The sequence below is a fragment of the Lepisma saccharinum genome, chromosome 23 (genome assembly GCF_977018435.1).
Source record: "Lepisma saccharinum chromosome 23, izLepSacc3.1, whole genome shotgun sequence".
NCBI lineage: Eukaryota > Metazoa > Arthropoda > Insecta > Zygentoma > Lepismatidae > Lepisma > Lepisma saccharinum.
Window position 1 is genome coordinate 12,814,278 of NC_139251.1, and position 18,395 is coordinate 12,832,672.

At 37.1% G+C, this 18,395-nt stretch overlaps 1 protein-coding gene across 2 annotated transcripts in view; it reads left to right on the plus strand.

Moving 5' to 3' along the window:
- Window positions 1-18,395, plus strand: part of LOC146005358 (sulfotransferase 1B1-like) — a 64,936-nt gene that overhangs the window by 26,886 nt on the left and 19,655 nt on the right. For both annotated transcript variants that reach the window (XM_083144557.1, XM_083144556.1), the window contains exons 4-5: window positions 14,455-14,650; window positions 18,260-18,386. In XM_083144557.1, coding sequence (XP_083000683.1) covers window positions 14,455-14,650; window positions 18,260-18,386 — 323 coding nt within the window. The remainder of the gene's footprint in view (window positions 1-14,454; window positions 14,651-18,259; window positions 18,387-18,395) is intronic.

Genomic DNA, 18,395 nt, shown 5'->3' on the forward strand with positions numbered 1-18,395 from the left:
AGTCAATGAAATATTATTGAAGGATTAATGAGCTCTAAATCTCATAAATATAATAACATTATGTCCATGTATTCATACGAAGTAGTACAGTCATGGAAAATAGTTCTTGGGCCACGAGACCTACGATATCGTAACATCTTAAAGCCTGTTGTCTATGCAACCCAAATAACAAAATTGTCGCTTGGGTTTGCCTGGCGGACCTGGATTCTCGGGAATGATTGAGTATTGACAGCAGCGTGAGTCATACCCCCAAGCCCAGCCATAACAAACAACAGCTGGGTGCCGTGAGTTTCAGGAATTGGTTTCTTAACAACAGCTATTCGTAAGAAAATGTTCTCTTTACTGATATTAGAGTCATTTTCAAGAAAGTTAACTGAAATGGTGGTTTTTGTCGAATCATCATCGCGCAACACACATGCTGTCAACCCAGAAGTCCTTGAAAAAGATTGGAGTTAAAAACAACTACTTGACAAATGATAAGACAAATCGATATTCATTAGTCCCAACTTAGAATTTTGTGTAAGGCATGGATCATCATGTCCTATCATCCATTTCATAACTTCATTAATCATCCTCATCGCCTTTGTTGACGCCAAGTGCTAGAAAAGCAATATAAAATAAGCAAAATTAAGAAATTAATAAATGACATTTTCAGCGATTTCACGCAGCAACACAGTTGCATGTAGACAAAGTTTCATTAATCGGGAACCAAGGGCCCCCTCGTTGTGCTTCATTGTCATTTTCCCTCCACTTTGCCTGCCGCGATTAACCTGATGTTGATTAATGCACAATCCACAAAGTGTAATAAAATGTGAATTTTGGGGGCTTCAGTTAAGTGGCTGCACATCCATTACGTAATCGCGATATCATCAAATTGTACGAAGCGTGTCTACACCTACGTAAAGTGCCAGTCCCCGTCATAGGCGTGCTCAGACCCTCTGATTAGGGGGGGATAGCCTTGATGATATTTCAGGCCGGAAAAGAATAACGTAATTTCATCTCACTTGTTTAAATTTTATTGCATTGATGGGTGTGTTTATATATACACCCCTCCCCCCGCCCCACACACACATATAAATATTAAATACATACATACATATATATATACAACACACACACACACACACATATATATACATATATACCAACAGTAAAAATCATATACATTGTCTCCCAAATCTGCGCGTTCCTTTTCCTCCAAACAATTGTTCATGCACTTAAGAGAAAACCTTTTAGAAGCAGTACTTCTTTCCTCGGTAATTTAAAATGCATTACAGAAAACAAATTGCGAGCGAAGCGACCAATAAATTTTCAGATCCATTTTTTTGCAAAATGAAAACAATGTCGATTTAATATGGGGAAAAAAATTCATGGAGCGCCATATTATTCTCTTTTACAATTTTTTTTGATTTAGATCGTTTGGCGTCCAGGGTTAACTCACGTCGATCCCTAGCTACGGCTCTTAACTTGACTAGACTGCAAGAAAAGCAGACATTGCGAGCGAAGCGTGCAAGAACATTTTACAAAAGGTATTTATATTTGTATAAAATTTGAAATCAAGGGGGCAATTGCAGCTCTGTCCCTCCCCCCCCCCCCCGCGCAAGTGCTCTTGGCAGTCTGGAAGAAATAATGCAAGAAAGACGTGAAAACAAAATCCATCTTGAGTATCTTTTTGTCCTGCTACTCTTACATTCTGCTACTCTTCCTTTCCTTTACTTCCATGTTTGCCCCCCTAAAATTGATTTCCGTTCAAGGTTGTGGGGGTGGGGGGGGGGTTTTCGCCACTGCACCCCTTCCCCCGTAGTTGCTTTGAACTTTCATCGGCTTGAAAATACTTAATTTTCTTTAATAGTATAATATAGTTTAATAACGGCGATAGGATTCATCTCTCCTAAATTTCTAGGTGAAAATATAATAATATAGGGGCATAAATGTCTGGAAGGGGGGCAAGGATTGCCACATCTTCCCCTTAGAAAACGAATGTCAACCAAAAAGTACGTGTTCCCATGTATAATTTGATTTCAGTCATAATAATTTACATTAATTATTATATTGAGGATGCAGGAATACGATAATGCAACACTATTATCGGGGTAATATGCCCCATGGAAAAATACCTTGTCTCTTCGTGGAAAAAATCTGCAGACGTCCATGATTAGGGAGGCATCTGCCCACCCCCGGCCCCCTGGGCGCACGCCTATGATCCCCGTGATGGAATATGTAGCTCAAAGCCAGGGCTTTAAGATCAAATTTGTTTTGTTATTGTTTTTATTAGTAATTACCTCAGTTTTCTTCCTCTGAAGTTAAATTATTCATGACGACGATTTATGATTACATTAAAGACATGAATGAACATACACAATGAACCCATTTTGGTCGGAACTCGAACTCGGAACCTTGTTTGGCAAGAAATACAAATATCCATAAGGCATGAGTGTTTCATTGGAGATGTTCCTCTACTTCCGTCATTTTATCACTAATATATTTCTTTAATATACAATAATAAATCACATCTACCTAAAAATAAATATTATTTTGCATTTTCACATGCATATGTTTTTTACGGTTAGAGTGTGAACTGGCACCTGTTTATTTAGATTGTTCTTTATGTTTCGTGTATAGTTAAAGATAGGACAAATGCTTGAGGAACGATTAGGGCTATAAGAATTCCGTCCGTGACAGAGTGGTTAGCACAGTGCGCTACGATGTCTGATGTCCTGGGTTCGAATCCCGTCCTGCGTATGGGTGTTCTTTGTGAGTGCCCCTTCATCAATTTCATCATATCATTCATCCTCGTTGTCGCGATTAGCAAGAGGTGAAAGAAAAACGACGCTAAATAAGAAAATAAAAAGACTTATAAGAATCATTCTTATTTCCGGACGTGTCCTACATTTCATAGTTATGTCTGGCCTCCGGAAGGAATTTGAAAGAAATCTTATACGTATTTTGGGCATCACGTAACGTCAAATTAGATGGAGAAACAGAAAATCTGAGGGGAGTCTGAGATAACGTGGTTCCTTGGAGAAGTATGCTTAAATCAAAGAGTGTGCATGGTTGCTACTGGATATTCGGAAAAGCAATTACAATCCCAGCTCACAAATTACTTCACGATTTTCTAGATCCGGAAAAGTCCGGATATATGTATAAAAGTGCTTACTTTGTGAAGTTTTATCGATATAACTGTCGGTAATTTGTTCGAAGTAACAAGTAATTATTCTCCTTATTGGAGAAATAAGGCACACAATTCTGTTTTTTCCCAGTGTATAGTAGTTTTTTACATATTAATAAACAAGAACTTCCAGACTTTATTTACGAAATTGTGAATTTTTTCCTTCCCGAATTCATGGATTGTTTTCTCTTCCTGGCCCCACATCGACGAACAACGTTCTGTCTTACATACACAAGTTGAAATCACATACAGCCGTGCTATTAGTTAGCAGTTGAGAAATTTTGAACTCAACCCTTCACTTCAACATTAATTTTTCAGCTGAAGATGTGTCATATTCTCGTTATATGCTAAGATGTCCTAGTAACCTATTATAGTTACTGCAAATACGATCGTGTCCAACATTTTGAGACAATTTGTCCTACTTTCCGCTGAAGAGTGATCTGATAGCCCTACGTGTGATGGAAACTGTTTTTACTCAATTTCTGATATAATTTATTCCAACATTTCCTTCAACTTCTATTACCTTGTTATTACCTCCAATGCTTACACGACTTTTCCTTCGTGCTCGACCTTTGGGTTCAGAAATGTTTACAACACTCCCATCTCCCGCGTGTAAATAGCAGGCAACAACACTCTGGAAGACCATAATGTATAAAACTTGTTTACTACATATTTTACGAAAATATTAGAATGTTAGCTTGATATAACTGTGGATTGTAAGGAAATTAAATACCTGTTTTATACGCACACTGGAACGAGCGCAGGCCTGCTGTGAGTCACTCTGGCAGTGAAGGTCACTGATCGAAGTAGTTAGTGCTTGCTTGCTTGCTACAAGCAGGCGCCTATCTTTCCTCAAGGAAACACGGAAATCTTCGTTACCTTTTTTCGCCAGACTAATGGTGAACATTTACAGGAACGTAAGGAGTAGTATCGTATTCTATTGGAATTAGATTTCGTGGTGTTTAAAAGATATCATAACAATATGTAAATCTCTTTTGTGATCTACACTGAACTTCTTCCTTACGATTTCTAAACAACCGAAGAGCGTAGTGAACGTGAAACTACTTATTGTTCGCCACAATGGTATGTATTATACAAATGGTCTCTTATCAAAAACCCTATTATATCACAGGATGTGATATTTAAAACAATTCTACCACGTATCCAATGTAACCAATATTCAGATTGATTCCCAGCTTCTGTTTGGGTTATTTTGTGTCGCATTTTTACCTCTTGCGATAATCGCGACGATGAAGATGTTGGGTAATGATTAGGGACAATGATTTATGGTAAATAATATTAATGAATTTCGCATTTAAAAAGTTACAATTTCGGTATATAAAAGCGGTGAAAAAAGATCATTTCGTTGGAAAAGCGGAAAATAAAATTCAAAGTTAAGTAGTCTGCAGCTACCTTCTTTAAGTGCTAGCAGCATATTAATTAAATTCAAAGTTACACCTGACTCCTTCACATCCCTCTTTACCATATCCTGAAAAGCTTTGTACCCTCTCAAAAAATTTAATTGTGAACATGTTTTTAGAATAGGCACATTCTTGCAAATGTCGTACAAGTCTTCATTGACAATATTTCTTGAATACTGAATAAAACTAACATTTTCAAAAAAAAAATTCTTTACTGGATCTTCGCGGAGCCAGTCATTTAATTTTGTACAAGCCTTGTTGCCTTGAACTCTCGAGCACGTTCAAATACTGAAATAACTTTGGGCATTGTAATTCGCCAAAGAAACTATGAGCAAGCCCCCAAGAAGCACGGACACGAAAATCCTTGAAACTCGTATTTTTGTGTGGCACGTAATGGAGACACAGACTACACACGATCTTCTGTAGGCCTCTGATTGGAACTTTTTGGACCGCAAACTTTGGCTGAAAAAAAATAGTCCTACTAAGACATTTGCGTTTTAGCTACAAAAACATAACATTAACAGCAGAAAACTAATTTCCATATTTTCTGCATGACATCAACGTATTTACGCATTACGTTGGAGCGAGATAGCCTGAGTTGCAGGAATGGAGAAATGAACGAACGGAGAAGAAAGCGGCTAAATACTTATCACTGACACCGTTTGCACTGTGCGGCATTGCGCTTCTGATGATGTAAAACTACTTTACGCAGTCATTGTCACCTGTAATGAAATGTTGAACTTTCACGAGCAAAATAACAGTCCAATGTTATGAAAGAAGATAAATTAATGTGTTTTTTTGTTTTGACAACTGAATTTCGGCGTTATTTCGTGAACTTCGACACTTTTCGTTTCATTTCGCATTTTGATTTGTATTTCGCAGAACTTCGTGAATAAATTGGAGCCGAACATGGTCATAACTCCTATCCACTTCTCTCGAAACAAAATTATACAAACTTGAAAATAATTTCGCGTTTAAAGCGTTCGCGAAATTTCAGTGTCCCTAGTAATGATACAAATGCAATGCTACATCTAAACCTCAACAGGTTTCAAAAATGGATCCTCTGGCTTTGTAGAGAGTTACGGTGATTTTAATTTTTATTTTCATTTGGTATTTTAAGTCCACTTTATGCACACAAAGGCTAATCGAGACTGCGTCTATAGTTTAAATTGGGATCCTAACCACTGTGTCTCCACCGGGTATCGAACCGGGGACTCCTTGATTACAAGGCGACTCCTCTACTACAGCGCCATCGGGAAGGATGAGAGAGAGAGAGAGAGAGAGAGAGAGAATTACGGTGACTACGATAATGAAGAATTGAAAGTAGCAGAACGACTAAGACATTCTCTTGTCAATATTGGGATTGTTAATGAATGTTATGAATGTCAGTTCAAATTGAAAAAAAAATAAACTAAAAAATTTCCAGAGTGCCGTTACAAATCGTTAATTTTTCTCTTTCCACACATTACTTTGCTACTATGTAGATATTTGCATGCTAAGATGTAGAAAGTGCTTCATTTTCAGTGTGTGGAATTGCGATTTATTTCTGAGAATGGAGTGGGTAGTGGGAAAAGGATCACTTCACATGTTTGGATTATACCCCCTTCCCCTACACACACGCACACAAAATATAACGGCTGTTGTTCTTATAAGGAAGTATAACATGTATGAATTGTGTCAAGAAATATTGGAGCCTATTCACATCCCTACGGAACTTGGGAGAAAGCCCACGTAGAGATTGGGAAGTTTGTATAGTAAATTAAAAAGCAAAGTCCTAGCTTTGCACCAAGCCTTGAAGGTGTATAGGGGGTGTGGAGTTAGTAGAGTTAGGGCCCCACGCTTTCTTCATCAGGCCGAAGGTGGGAATGATGTGATCAGCACCACGCCCCTGGCCGCCTTACCCCCCCTTCCCCAGAGTTTCCTCCAGGTACCCACTTTATACGACGCTGGGTGGGCACCAAAGCAGCTTGAACAGGTGGACAAAATCCCGATTATCCCCCGTCGGTGATCGAACCCAGATCTCTCGCATGGTAATAAAACGCCCTAACCACTGTGCTACTGCGGCACATACAGTAATTAAGGCAAGAATTGTTTTAGCGTTTCGTTCAACGTTTTTAGGGGAATCATTTTCGGAGATATAACGTGTAGCTCTTGTCGGTTCTGCGACCTGGCTTGAGAAAAGGCGATTTTCTGACGAACAACATTCCACCTGACAAGTCACGTGACTTTCCTACATTTCCTGTGCCTCTTGGCTTTTGCACGAAAGACGAGTTGCTCTTGAGACAGACAGAATCACCCGATCACCTAATGGTGCAATGTGTGTTGCCTACCCTTCCGGCATTATTTACTGCCATTAAAGTCTTATGGGGAAGAACTTTTTTCCACCACTGTACATCGAAGTGAAGAAACAAATTTGAGAATTATTTAGGGGTTTTCCGTAACTGTGCAAAAATGAAAAAGGGGCTTAATAGAAAGTACTTATTTAAAACATTTTATTTGAACGTTAAGCAGATATATACCTCTCACATTCGATAATATTTCGTCCATATTCTCTTCTAAAGAGTGTGTCTTAGTGAGGAAGGAGAAATTTTAAAATATTTCCCGGGTTTTCCATGACGGTACAAAAACCGGAAAGGGACTTGATACAAATACATTTCTTTAAATTGTATTGATGATTTGAAGACCTCTAAACCTCACAAATATCATAATATATTGTTCATGTATTCATAATAATTAGTACATCAATGTGAAAAAAAACAAAATTTGAAAATTATTTTCGGTTTTCAGTAACGGTACAGTTATCAAAGAGGGGCTTATTAGAAAGTACTTATTCTGAAGATTTTATTTCAACATTAAGCAGATAAAAGCCTCACACTTTCGACAAAATTTTGTCCAATTTTTTCTGTGAATTGCTGCCTCTAAGTAATAAATACAATTTTGAAAATTTGGGGGGGATTTTTAAGAACGGTATTTAATCGGATATCCACTTATTGCAAAGTAGGTGTGTAGAAGGTTTAATTTTAAAAATTAGTACAAAAATAGCATAATATTCTACGAAGCAACTCGAGACGGTACAAAAGTATATGGTTGCAAGGTACAAATTTTCCCGCCTTCTTTTCTGGCTGTTACTGACGGGTACAAAAGTCTTAAATAGTGGTACAAAATGGTACATAAATAGTACAATATTTTGATGTGGATGACTCACCGAAACCGATGATGAGGTTGAGACGTTACCCTGTAACCCCAAAATTGATTTTTGTTTTTCGACGGTAAGTTGAATGGTACAAAAATTATTTTTAACATTTTTGACTAGTACAAAAATAGTACAAAATTTGACAAATGAGGTTTTGATGGTACAAAAATATGGGGTTACAAAGTAATGGAGCCGCTGCTTACACACTTTCTACCCGAGTCTAGAAAAGTTCGATAGTGGCTTCAGCTATTTTGTGCTGTCTGACAGACTGAATCCATTCGTAATCCATGGATACCGTCGTTGGCGAATAAAAAGGTCCTGCAACGGGTTACACAGGTTCTTTTTTAATGAGAAATGAGTACAATAATGCACAAGGACATGTAAAGGAAGAAACCTGACTTCTTTGATTTTTCTATTTTCTTTAGTTGTTGGTTGTACGTAGAGAGTATTCTTTTTTATTTTCAAGTTTTCATCCCAACGTCATATCCATACAATTCCATCTCCTGCAGTATGGCCTCATACGTCCCTTGTTTCTGTTTGTTCCTGTGTATACACTACAAAAATTCCACAGACATTTATGTTCATGGTAGAGTTCAACAAACTTTATGGTGTTGGACCGCCTCCTATTTATGGTTATTAAAAAATACATTTAATAAGCGAACTCATAAGAATGTTGCCTCAACTACAGCACAGACTCTACTGCCCTCAGAAAGTGTTACATTGATTGAGTAGACTGCAAATTGCTTTCATTATTTGTTCGGCGAATAAATAGGATAAAGTTTGAGAACTAACGAAAATTTTACGAGAACTATCGAGAACTAACGAAGAACTAACGTCCTGACTAGGTTTGAGGTGGACAACGAAATGTGGCCGTTCAGGACAACACATTTCGCCTAATCATTTATTTAGTGAATAAATTGGATAAATTTGATAAAATGACTAAAGTTTCAACAAAATTGACCCATACTCTCTACATTCTACCAATACGGACCATTTTTTGAGAAAAATTCCGTGTCAAAATTGGGAAATTTCAAATTGCTTCCATTTTCTAATCGGCGAATAAATTGGATAAATTTTAAGAACTAACGAAAATTTTACGAGAACTATCGAGAACTAACGTCCTGACTAGGTTTGAGGTGGGCAACGAAATTTGGCCGTTCAGGCCAACACATTTCGTCTAAACATTTATTCAGTGAATAAATTGGATAAATTTGATAAAATGACTAAAGTTTCAACAAAACTGACCCATACTCTCTACATTCTACCAATACGGACCATTTTTTGAGAAAAATTCCGTGTCAAAATTGGGAAATTTCAAATTGCTTCCATTTTCTAATCGACGAATAAATTGGATAAATTTTGGGAACTAACGAAAATTTTACGAGAACTGTCGAAAACTAACGAAGAACTAACGTCCTGACTAGGTTTGAGGTGGGCAACGAAATTTGGCCGTTCAGGCCAACACATTTCGTCTAAGCATTTATTCAGTGAATAAATTGGATAAATTTGATAAAATTACTAAGGTTTCAACAAAATTGACCCATACTCTCTACATTCTACCAATACGGACCATTTTTTGAGAAAAATTCCCTGTCAAAATTGGGAAATTTCAAATTGCTTCCATTTTCTAATCGGCGAATAAATTTGATAAATTTTAAGAACTAACGAAAATTTTAAGAGAACTCTCGAAAACTAACGTCCTGACTAGGTTTGAGGTGGGCAACGAAATTTGGCCGTTCAGGACAACACATTTCGTCTAAGCATTTATTCAGTGAATAAATTGGATAAATTTGATAAAATGACTAAAGTTTCAACAAAATTGACCCATACTCTCTACATTCTACCAATACGGACCATTTCTTGAGAAAAATTCCCTGTCAAAATTGGGAAATTTCAATTTGCTTCCATTTTCTAATCGGCGAATAAATTGGATAAATTTTGAGAACTAACGAAAATTTTAAGAGAACTGTCGAAAACTAACGAAGAACTAACGTTCTGACTAGGTTTCAGGTGGGCAACGAAATTTGGCCGCTAATGCCAACACATTTCGCCTAATCATTTATTCAGTTAATAAATGAGATACATTTGATAAAATGACTAAAGTTTCAACAAAATTGATTCACATTCCCTACATTCTACAAACACGGACCATTTTTTGAGGTAGATTCCGTGTCAAAATTGGGAAATTTCAAATTGCTTCCATTTTCTAATCGGCGAATAAATTTGATAAATTTTAAGAACTAACGAAAATTTTAAGAGAACTCTCGAAAACTAACGAAGAACTAACGTCCTGACAAAGTTTGAGGTGGGCAACGAAATTTGGCCGTTCAGGACAACACATTTCGTCTAAGCATTTATTCAGTGAATAAATTGGATAAATTTGATAAAATGACTAAAGTTTCAACAAAATTGACCCATACTCTCTACATTCTACCAATACGGACCATTTCTTGAGAAAAATTCCCTGTCAAAATTGGGAAATTTCAAATTGCTTCCATTTTCTAATCGGCGAATAAATTGGATAAATTTTGAGAACTAAGGAAAATTTTACGAGAACTATCGAAAACTAACGAAGAACTAACGTCCTGACTAGGTTTGAGGGGGCAACGAAATTTAGCGGTACAGGCCAACACATTTCTTCTAGGCATTTATTCAGTGAATAAATTGGATAAATTTGGTAAAATGACTAAAGTTTCAACAAAATTGACCCATATTCTCTACATTCTACCAATACGGACCATTTTTTGAGAAAAATTCCCTGTCAAAACTGGGAAATTTCAAATTGCTTCCATTTTCTAATCGGCGAATAAATTTGATAAATTTTGGGAACTAACGAAAATTTTACGAGAACTATCGAAAACTAACGAAGAACTAACGTCCTGACTAGGTTTGAGGTGGGCAACGAAATTTGGCCGTTCAGGCCAACACATTTCGTCTAAGCATTTATTCAGTGAATAAATTGGATAAATTTTATAAAATTAATTATGTTTCATCAAAATTGACCCATACTCTCTACATTCTACCAATACGGACTATTTTTGAGAAAAATTCCCTGTCAAAATTTGGAAATTTCAAATTGCTTCCATTTTCTAATCGGCGAATAAATTGGATAAATTTTGGGAACTAAGGAAAATTTTACGAGAACTATCGAAAACTAACGAAGAACTAACGTCCTGACTAGGTTTGAGGTGGGCAACGAAATTTGGCCGTTCAGGCCAACACATTTCGTCTAAGCATTTATTCAGTGAATAAATTGGATAAATTTGATAAAATGACTAAAGTTTCAACAAAATTGACCCATACTCTCTACATTCTACCAATACGGACCATTTTTTGAGAAAAATTCCGTGTCAAAATTGGGAAATTTCAATTTGCTTTCATTTTCTAATCGGCGAATAAATTGGATAAATTTTGAGAACTAACGAAAATTTTAAGAGAACTGTCGAAAACTAACGAAGAACTAACGTCCTGACTAGGTTTGAGGTGGGCAACGAAATTTGGCCTTTCAGGACAACACATTTCGTCTAAGCATTTATTCAGTGAATAAATTGGATAAATTTGATAAAATGACTAAAGTTTCAACAAAAGTGACCCATACTCTCTACATTCTACCAATACGGACCATTTTTTGAGAAAAATTCCCTGTCAAAATTGGGAAATTTCAAATTGCTTCCATTTTCTAATCGGCGAATAAATTTGATAAATTTTAAGAACTAACGAAAATTTTAAGAGAACTCTCGAAAACTGACGAAGAACTAACGTCCTGACTAGGTTTGAGGTGGGCAACGAAATTTGGCCGTTCAGGACAACACATTTCGTCTAAGCATTTATTCAGTGAATAAATTGGATAAATTTGATAAAATGACTAAAGTTTCAACAAAATTGACCCATACTCTCTACATTCTACCAATACGGACCATTTTTTGAGAAAAATTCCGTGTCAAAATTGGGAAATTTCAATTTGCTTCCATTTTCTAATCGGCGAATAAATTGGATAAATTTTGAGAACTAACGAAAATTTTAAGAGAACTATCGAAAACTAACGAAGAACTAACGTCCTGACTAGGTTTGAGGTGGGCAACGAAATTTAGCCGTACAGGCCAACACATTTCTTCTAAGCATTTATTCAGTGAATAAATTGGATAAATTTGATAAAATGACTAAAGTTTCAACAAAATTGACCCATATTCTCTACATTCTACCAATACGGACCATTTTTTGAGAAAAATTCCGTGTCAAAATTGGAAAACTGCAAATTACCTCAATTTATTGTTCGGCGAATAAATTGGATAAATTTTGAGAACTAACGAAAATTTTATGAGAACTAACGGGAACTAACGAAAATCAATCGATCTGGATGGTTTTCGGTTCGAATTTGAATATGGGTCGAAAAAGTGTGAAGTTGGCCCGACCCATTTATTTCCTTAATAGTTTTTATGTATTTTCGGAACTAACGAAAATTTTATGAGAACTATCGAGAACTAACGAAGAACTAACGTCCTGACTAGTTTTGAAATGGGCAACGCGAATGGGTCGGGCCAACTTCACAGGGGTACGTCACAATTGCCTTTACCCTTTTGCGAGCTCACAAAGGGATTTGCTATATTTGCCCGTTTTCTCTCTCTCTGAACACAATTTCTCCGGCAACCACCTCCTTTTGCCCTAACAACCAATGAAAAGCTGACAGGTTTCAAGACCTCAAAACCAACTATGAATTTTAATAGCAGTATTCGACAGTATTAGAGTTACGGAATTTTTTGACCACCTGAAGTATCTAGCACTCTCTGGCTTGCAGGTTCGCCGCCGTCTGGAAAAAAATGGCGCAGAAAGTTCACCTTCAAAATTAAAAAAATGTGTATGATCTCGAAAATGGTGCATTGTACATACATAGTGAAACCAAAATGAAAGAACACAAAATTTGCTAAATAATAGCTTTTGTTTGATAAGAGCCACCAAAAATCTTAATTGATTAGAAGGATTCAATTATTTAATTTTAATTTTTAGAATTAGCGTAAAAGTTGGCTTTCATATAAATCAAAGCAAGTATGTAATTTACGTCTTAAAGACACTGGGCAAGATTAATAACTCATGATTTCCTCTAGAGAATGTCTTTCTTGCCTGTAGAGTCAGACGTTAAAGCTAATAGACAGACAACAGTACTCGTACAAGATGTTCACTCTATTTGCAGCTAGTATTACGTACATATGTTGGTTCATATTAACTCTGTTTCGTCTAACTGCGTTGACACTTTCAAGAAGTATTCACAGTTTCCTTTCCGTAACTTCATGTTGACGTTGCTTTCCCAAAAGGAATACATGGGATTCCGAAAACTCTTATTCATCATATTTTTCAAACATCGTGTCTAGCATAATAATCAACATTAAAAAAAAAACGCTTCCACTTGCAACATGCGGAGAAATTCATACTCTGGCATACACACAGAGACGGAATTACGTGGAGTGGGGGGGGGGAGCGACTGTAGTTACCAGCCTTCCCAGCAGCGTGTACTGCACCTAGGCGGAGTTCTAGAGGGGCCAGAGGGGGCCTGGTCCCCCAACTTAAAAAAAGACTAAAAAAATAACACATGATTAAGGTCAGTTACTACATTTTTGTTATGAAGCCATACCGCAAATCTTGACGTTTGGCATGATGGCATGTGAGGTAATTGCGCCGCAATAGCGGGACTTAGACGATTTGATTGATGTGTACAGTTTGAAGAAATAAAAAGTAAAATGACTTTGTGTTGAGTCAACAGTTACTGCTGAGGCATCAAAAGAACTTTTCAATTTAATTTTTCTAAAATTTCTGAAGCTTACTATTGTACCGTAACTTTTTTAAAATAATACGAATATTGTATCAATAAAAAATTAATGAAATGCAAAATGCAATAATCGTACTGTATTGCTTCTTTTAAAACTGACAACCAATATACTAATTAATATTTGTTTACTTAAGCGACAAAATTTAACATTTGCAAATCTAAAAGACCTAGAACTCAGTGTTTTTAAGTTGTTGTTTTTAATTTCCGGGGGAAGGTCTCTGGACCCCTTATAAGCTAGGAGATATTCAACAACCCTCAGGTACATCATATGCTTCTCCCGGAGTCTGCGGGCCTCCCGATGTCGCAGTGGTAGCGTCGTCGCCTTGAAATCAAGGGGTCTCGGGTTCGATACCTGGTGGAGGCACATAGTGGTTCCGATCCCACTTTAAACTGTAGGTCCAGTCCCGATTAGCCTTACTGTGCATAAAGTGGACTTAAACACCAACTCAATCAATCAATCAATCCCGGAGTCTGCCCCCCCAAGCAAAAGCTCAAACTCCGCCCATGAGTAGCAGTGTCCATTCGGGCGATTTTGATATAAATACACAACTGGTGGGTAACTAACTCCTCACCTAAAATGTATTTTCCACTCTTTCGACGTCCAGTCCTAGTTCTGGCAAGGAAAGTCTGGAGCGGGGATTACGCCGCAGACCAACCAGACAACAGCAGTGGCGCCGAGAGACACGATGTGGCGGGATAAAGTACTACGTGAACCTCGTTCTACTGACTGCTGCGTATCTTATCGCGCTGGATTGTTCGCTTCCCCGCTCCCTACTTCCCTTGGCAGCTTGTAGGGTGGGCGACTGCTGTAAGACGGGAAGGAGCTTTAACAGTTCGCAATCTCTTCTAGGTTCAAAATGATGCTCGACGAGGAAGTCCTGGAGGAACTTACGGAAGCAAACAAAGGCAACCAGAAGGGCTTGGACTCACTGAAGGCAATGTCCACTCCCGCGTATGAAGCTCTGGAATCAGCGACTGCCCCGAGGTATATAAAGACTCACCTGCCATTCAGTCTTCTGCCCCAGAATCTAGAGAATATATGCAAGGTAAAAATTACTGAAACCTCCACTACTGACGTTCAGTACTGCAGAAAAAGTACCACGTATAACTGTACTGTTATTGTGTGTGAAAATCTTAATACGTGCTTGTAACATTATACTTATGTGTATTTCAATGGACTATTTTGTATTTCTTTGACTTGTGAAATACTAATAGTAGTAAAAAGTAAAACATGGACTAAAAATGTGTAAGTGAAGAAATTATTTTAACGCCACCATTAGAACTAATACATAAATAAAAATCCTTGTCGCTAGCTTTCAATCAGTCACCTGACTGTCGATGGTGTTGAGCACAAGCTACTCAATGGAAATGTTTTATAAATTAAATGCAAGAACTTATAACTTCACACAGGCTTTCCAACAAAATAAGCACAGATATTCTGTTAAAATTGATTTCGTAGATTACTAAACGTGGAATCACCAATTGTTACGATTATTTATATCTACTCGAATTTTGAACCTGAGTTGTACGTATGTCAGGGTGAAGAGAAAACAATACGTATAACTGAGAATTACTTACAAATCAGACGTAGATGCCTTGTCATATCAATATTAAAATACTGTAATTGTATCTCTTTTTTTAAGAAAACAAGATCCAGTATAATACATGTTATTTCTGTCATAAAGTAGTAAATTAAAGAATCTAAATGTTTGATTCTTAAATACATTAATTTTCCATTTTATTAGTGAACATTTGATACTTAAATACAACAGTAAACGCTGCAGTTTTCCTACTCAATTTTTTAAAAATATTGTCTAAAATAGCATTTCTTTCACTAATGACTGTACAAAATGTGATATAAGCAATGCCTAAATCTGCAGCTATTTCAGTTTTACTTTCATGTGGATTAGCGTCCACTTCCCGTGTAAATTTTACTTTCTGGTGAAGGGTGGAACTTTTCCTCTTTCTGTTGTCCATGGCTGACCAGTAGCAACTGAAAACTGTCACTTCTGTGACTTTGTTGTAGATTGTTGTAGCTTGGTTCCGTACAAAGCAACTGTATTTTATGAAAGTTAGTATGTATAACACCGAATTACGTATAAATGCATAACGTACAAATTCGGTTTAATTAACAAGGTTTTAAATTATATTTTGCCGGGACCTAGTGTAATTTACGTATAACACAGAATTACGAAGAACTGAGTTACGTATACAGCAGTCTCAACTCTATATACTGGGTTACCTCAAACTCGACGTATTCCTTTGAAGGCATGATAGTACAGCGAATTTGCAACAAATTTAACCCTAAAGTGCCTTATACCAAGGGGTTCCATTTGCGAGATATTCCACATTTATTGATTTTGTTGAAAAACTCCCGATTTCCAGGTTCAAAATTAAAATAAGAAAAAAGTGGTGATCGAATTCAACTTGTTTTAATTTTTATGTCATGCCAACACGTTCAAATGTTTTATAAACAGTAAAACAATCAAGCGCCAAACATTTTCGAAGAGCAGGTCAAAACTTACTCGATGTTTAAATTTTCAATGAAGTTGCTTACCAAAAAACGGCTAATATCTCAAAATATCAATAAGACAGCGTACAAACTACTAGAAAAACTTCCATCTTTTATCAGTCGTTTACTATTTACTGTCGATTTTGATGTGTGGGGGCACATGAAGACCTTAGTTTACGCAACACCAGTGCTTTCCGTGGAAAATCTCAAACAAAGAATCGTCGATGCGACTGAAGAAATGTGACGCTCTTTCACTTCAAGAGTAACTAAAACAGAAGTAAGAAATCGTGTTCGGGCGTGAATTCGACATAGAGGAGAACATTTTGAGAAAGACTTGTGAACTAAATCCATTCTTACACACAAACTTTCTTTTATTTCATTATTCTTTCAATTTCCAATTCATGGTCGCGCCCTACCTTTCCCGTTGTTATTGAACTTTTTCCCAGATTTTTAATTTTTTTGTGAACATTATTATACGTCGTCGGACAGCTGATAAAACAAGGAAGTTGTTGTAGTACTTTGTAAGCTTAGTGTCTTATTGATGGGTCTAGGACATTTTGGTGCCGGATATTTTGGTGCTAGGACATTTTGGTGCCAGGACATTTTGGTGTCAGAACATTTTGGTGCAACATATAACTTAATGCACTTTTGAATTAACCTCTCTTTATTGTGTCCCTTCATACAAGCAATTTTACATGGAAACGTTACGTTCATCACCTCGTAGGTATGCAGCAATGAGTTTTTCTAGTCAAACACAACAGTCTCTGTATCTCTTTCTTGGCCGCTCGACGTTTCCACCATAGCGAGTTTCGTTCAGAACTACTTCTCGACGCAGGACTTCCAGGAACCGCCAAATCGTGGGATGGTCGGCTGGTTCCAGGCTGGTGTTAGTTCCAAATAGAAGAATTCCATCGGTCTTCTCTTGGCCAGAATCGCGCAACAGAAATTTCTGTCCAGTTTTTGTGATTCTGTATTCTTCTGGAATCTCCAATTCAGAAAGGCTGGTAGGCATTTGGTGCGCAGTAATAGACTGCTGCTTCGTTTCATCGTGTCAATAGGCGGCAGATGAGATGCCACTTCAGGTTCAGCAGACTCCAAAAATCTCCCCAAAAGTTGTTGACTGCTTTCTTGAGTTTCCCTGGCACAGGTCTTCATTTCAGTGTATAGTAATCCGGCGTTTAGTCCACAAACATCTGATGCATGTGTGTGTGTTCATTTACAGATTTCACAATTTCACCGTTCACAGTGTGAACACGGGCCTTGCACTGCTTTTTCAGAGAGCACTGCCAGTACACTTTATCATTTCTGGCCTTTTCTTTTAAATACGAAAATCCATCATGGATTAGTTTCTTTCCACCATGAGAACTATTCACTACAGAACACATTTTTGAATTGATGAGGAAGTAACTAACGTTCACTATTTATAGTCACCGAAAGCTGAAAGTGAATGACAGAGTTGAAAGGCTATAAAGAGAAAGGCACCAAAATGACCTGGCACCAAAATATCCTAGCACCAAAATGACCGGTCACCAAAATGTCCGCACCAAAATGCCCGAAACCAAAATATCCGGCTCACCTTATTGATATTTTGAGATATTTGCTGTTTTTTGGTAAGCGACTTCATTGAAAATTTAGGCATCAAGTAAGTTTTGACCTGCTCTTTGAAAATGTTCGGCGCTTTTGATTGTTTTACTGTTCATAAAACATTTCAACGTGTTGACATGACATACAGATTGAAACAAGTTGAATTCGATCACCACATTTTTCTTATCCTAATTTTGAACCTAGAAATCGGGAGTTTTTCAACAAAATCCATGAAATTGGAATATCTCGAAAATGGACCCCCTTGGTATAAGGCACTTTAGGGTTAAATTTGTTGCAAATTCGCTGTACTATCATGCCTTCAAAGGAATATGTCGAGTTTGAAGTAACCCTGTATATGTGGCAACTATGGATATAGTAACTTCTTAAAATTTGTTTTGAGAGAGTTCCGAGTCTGATCCTTTTGGGTAGCAATATTTTCAACACCGTAGAAGTGTTTATGCACACGTATCTCATAAACTCCTCTAGTAAAGATGTGTGTATGTGTTTTGTTGCTAGTAATTTCGTCTCCAAACTTGAAACGTCTATGTCTTTTCATCAGGTAGTGTACATAGCGAGAAACCCAAAAGATGTCGCCGTGTCATTCTACCACCACAATCGGCTGATTGCTGTGAAAAGCTACCAGAGTGATTTTGCGAAGTACTGGGACTATTTCGAGAAGAATTTAAGTAAGAATT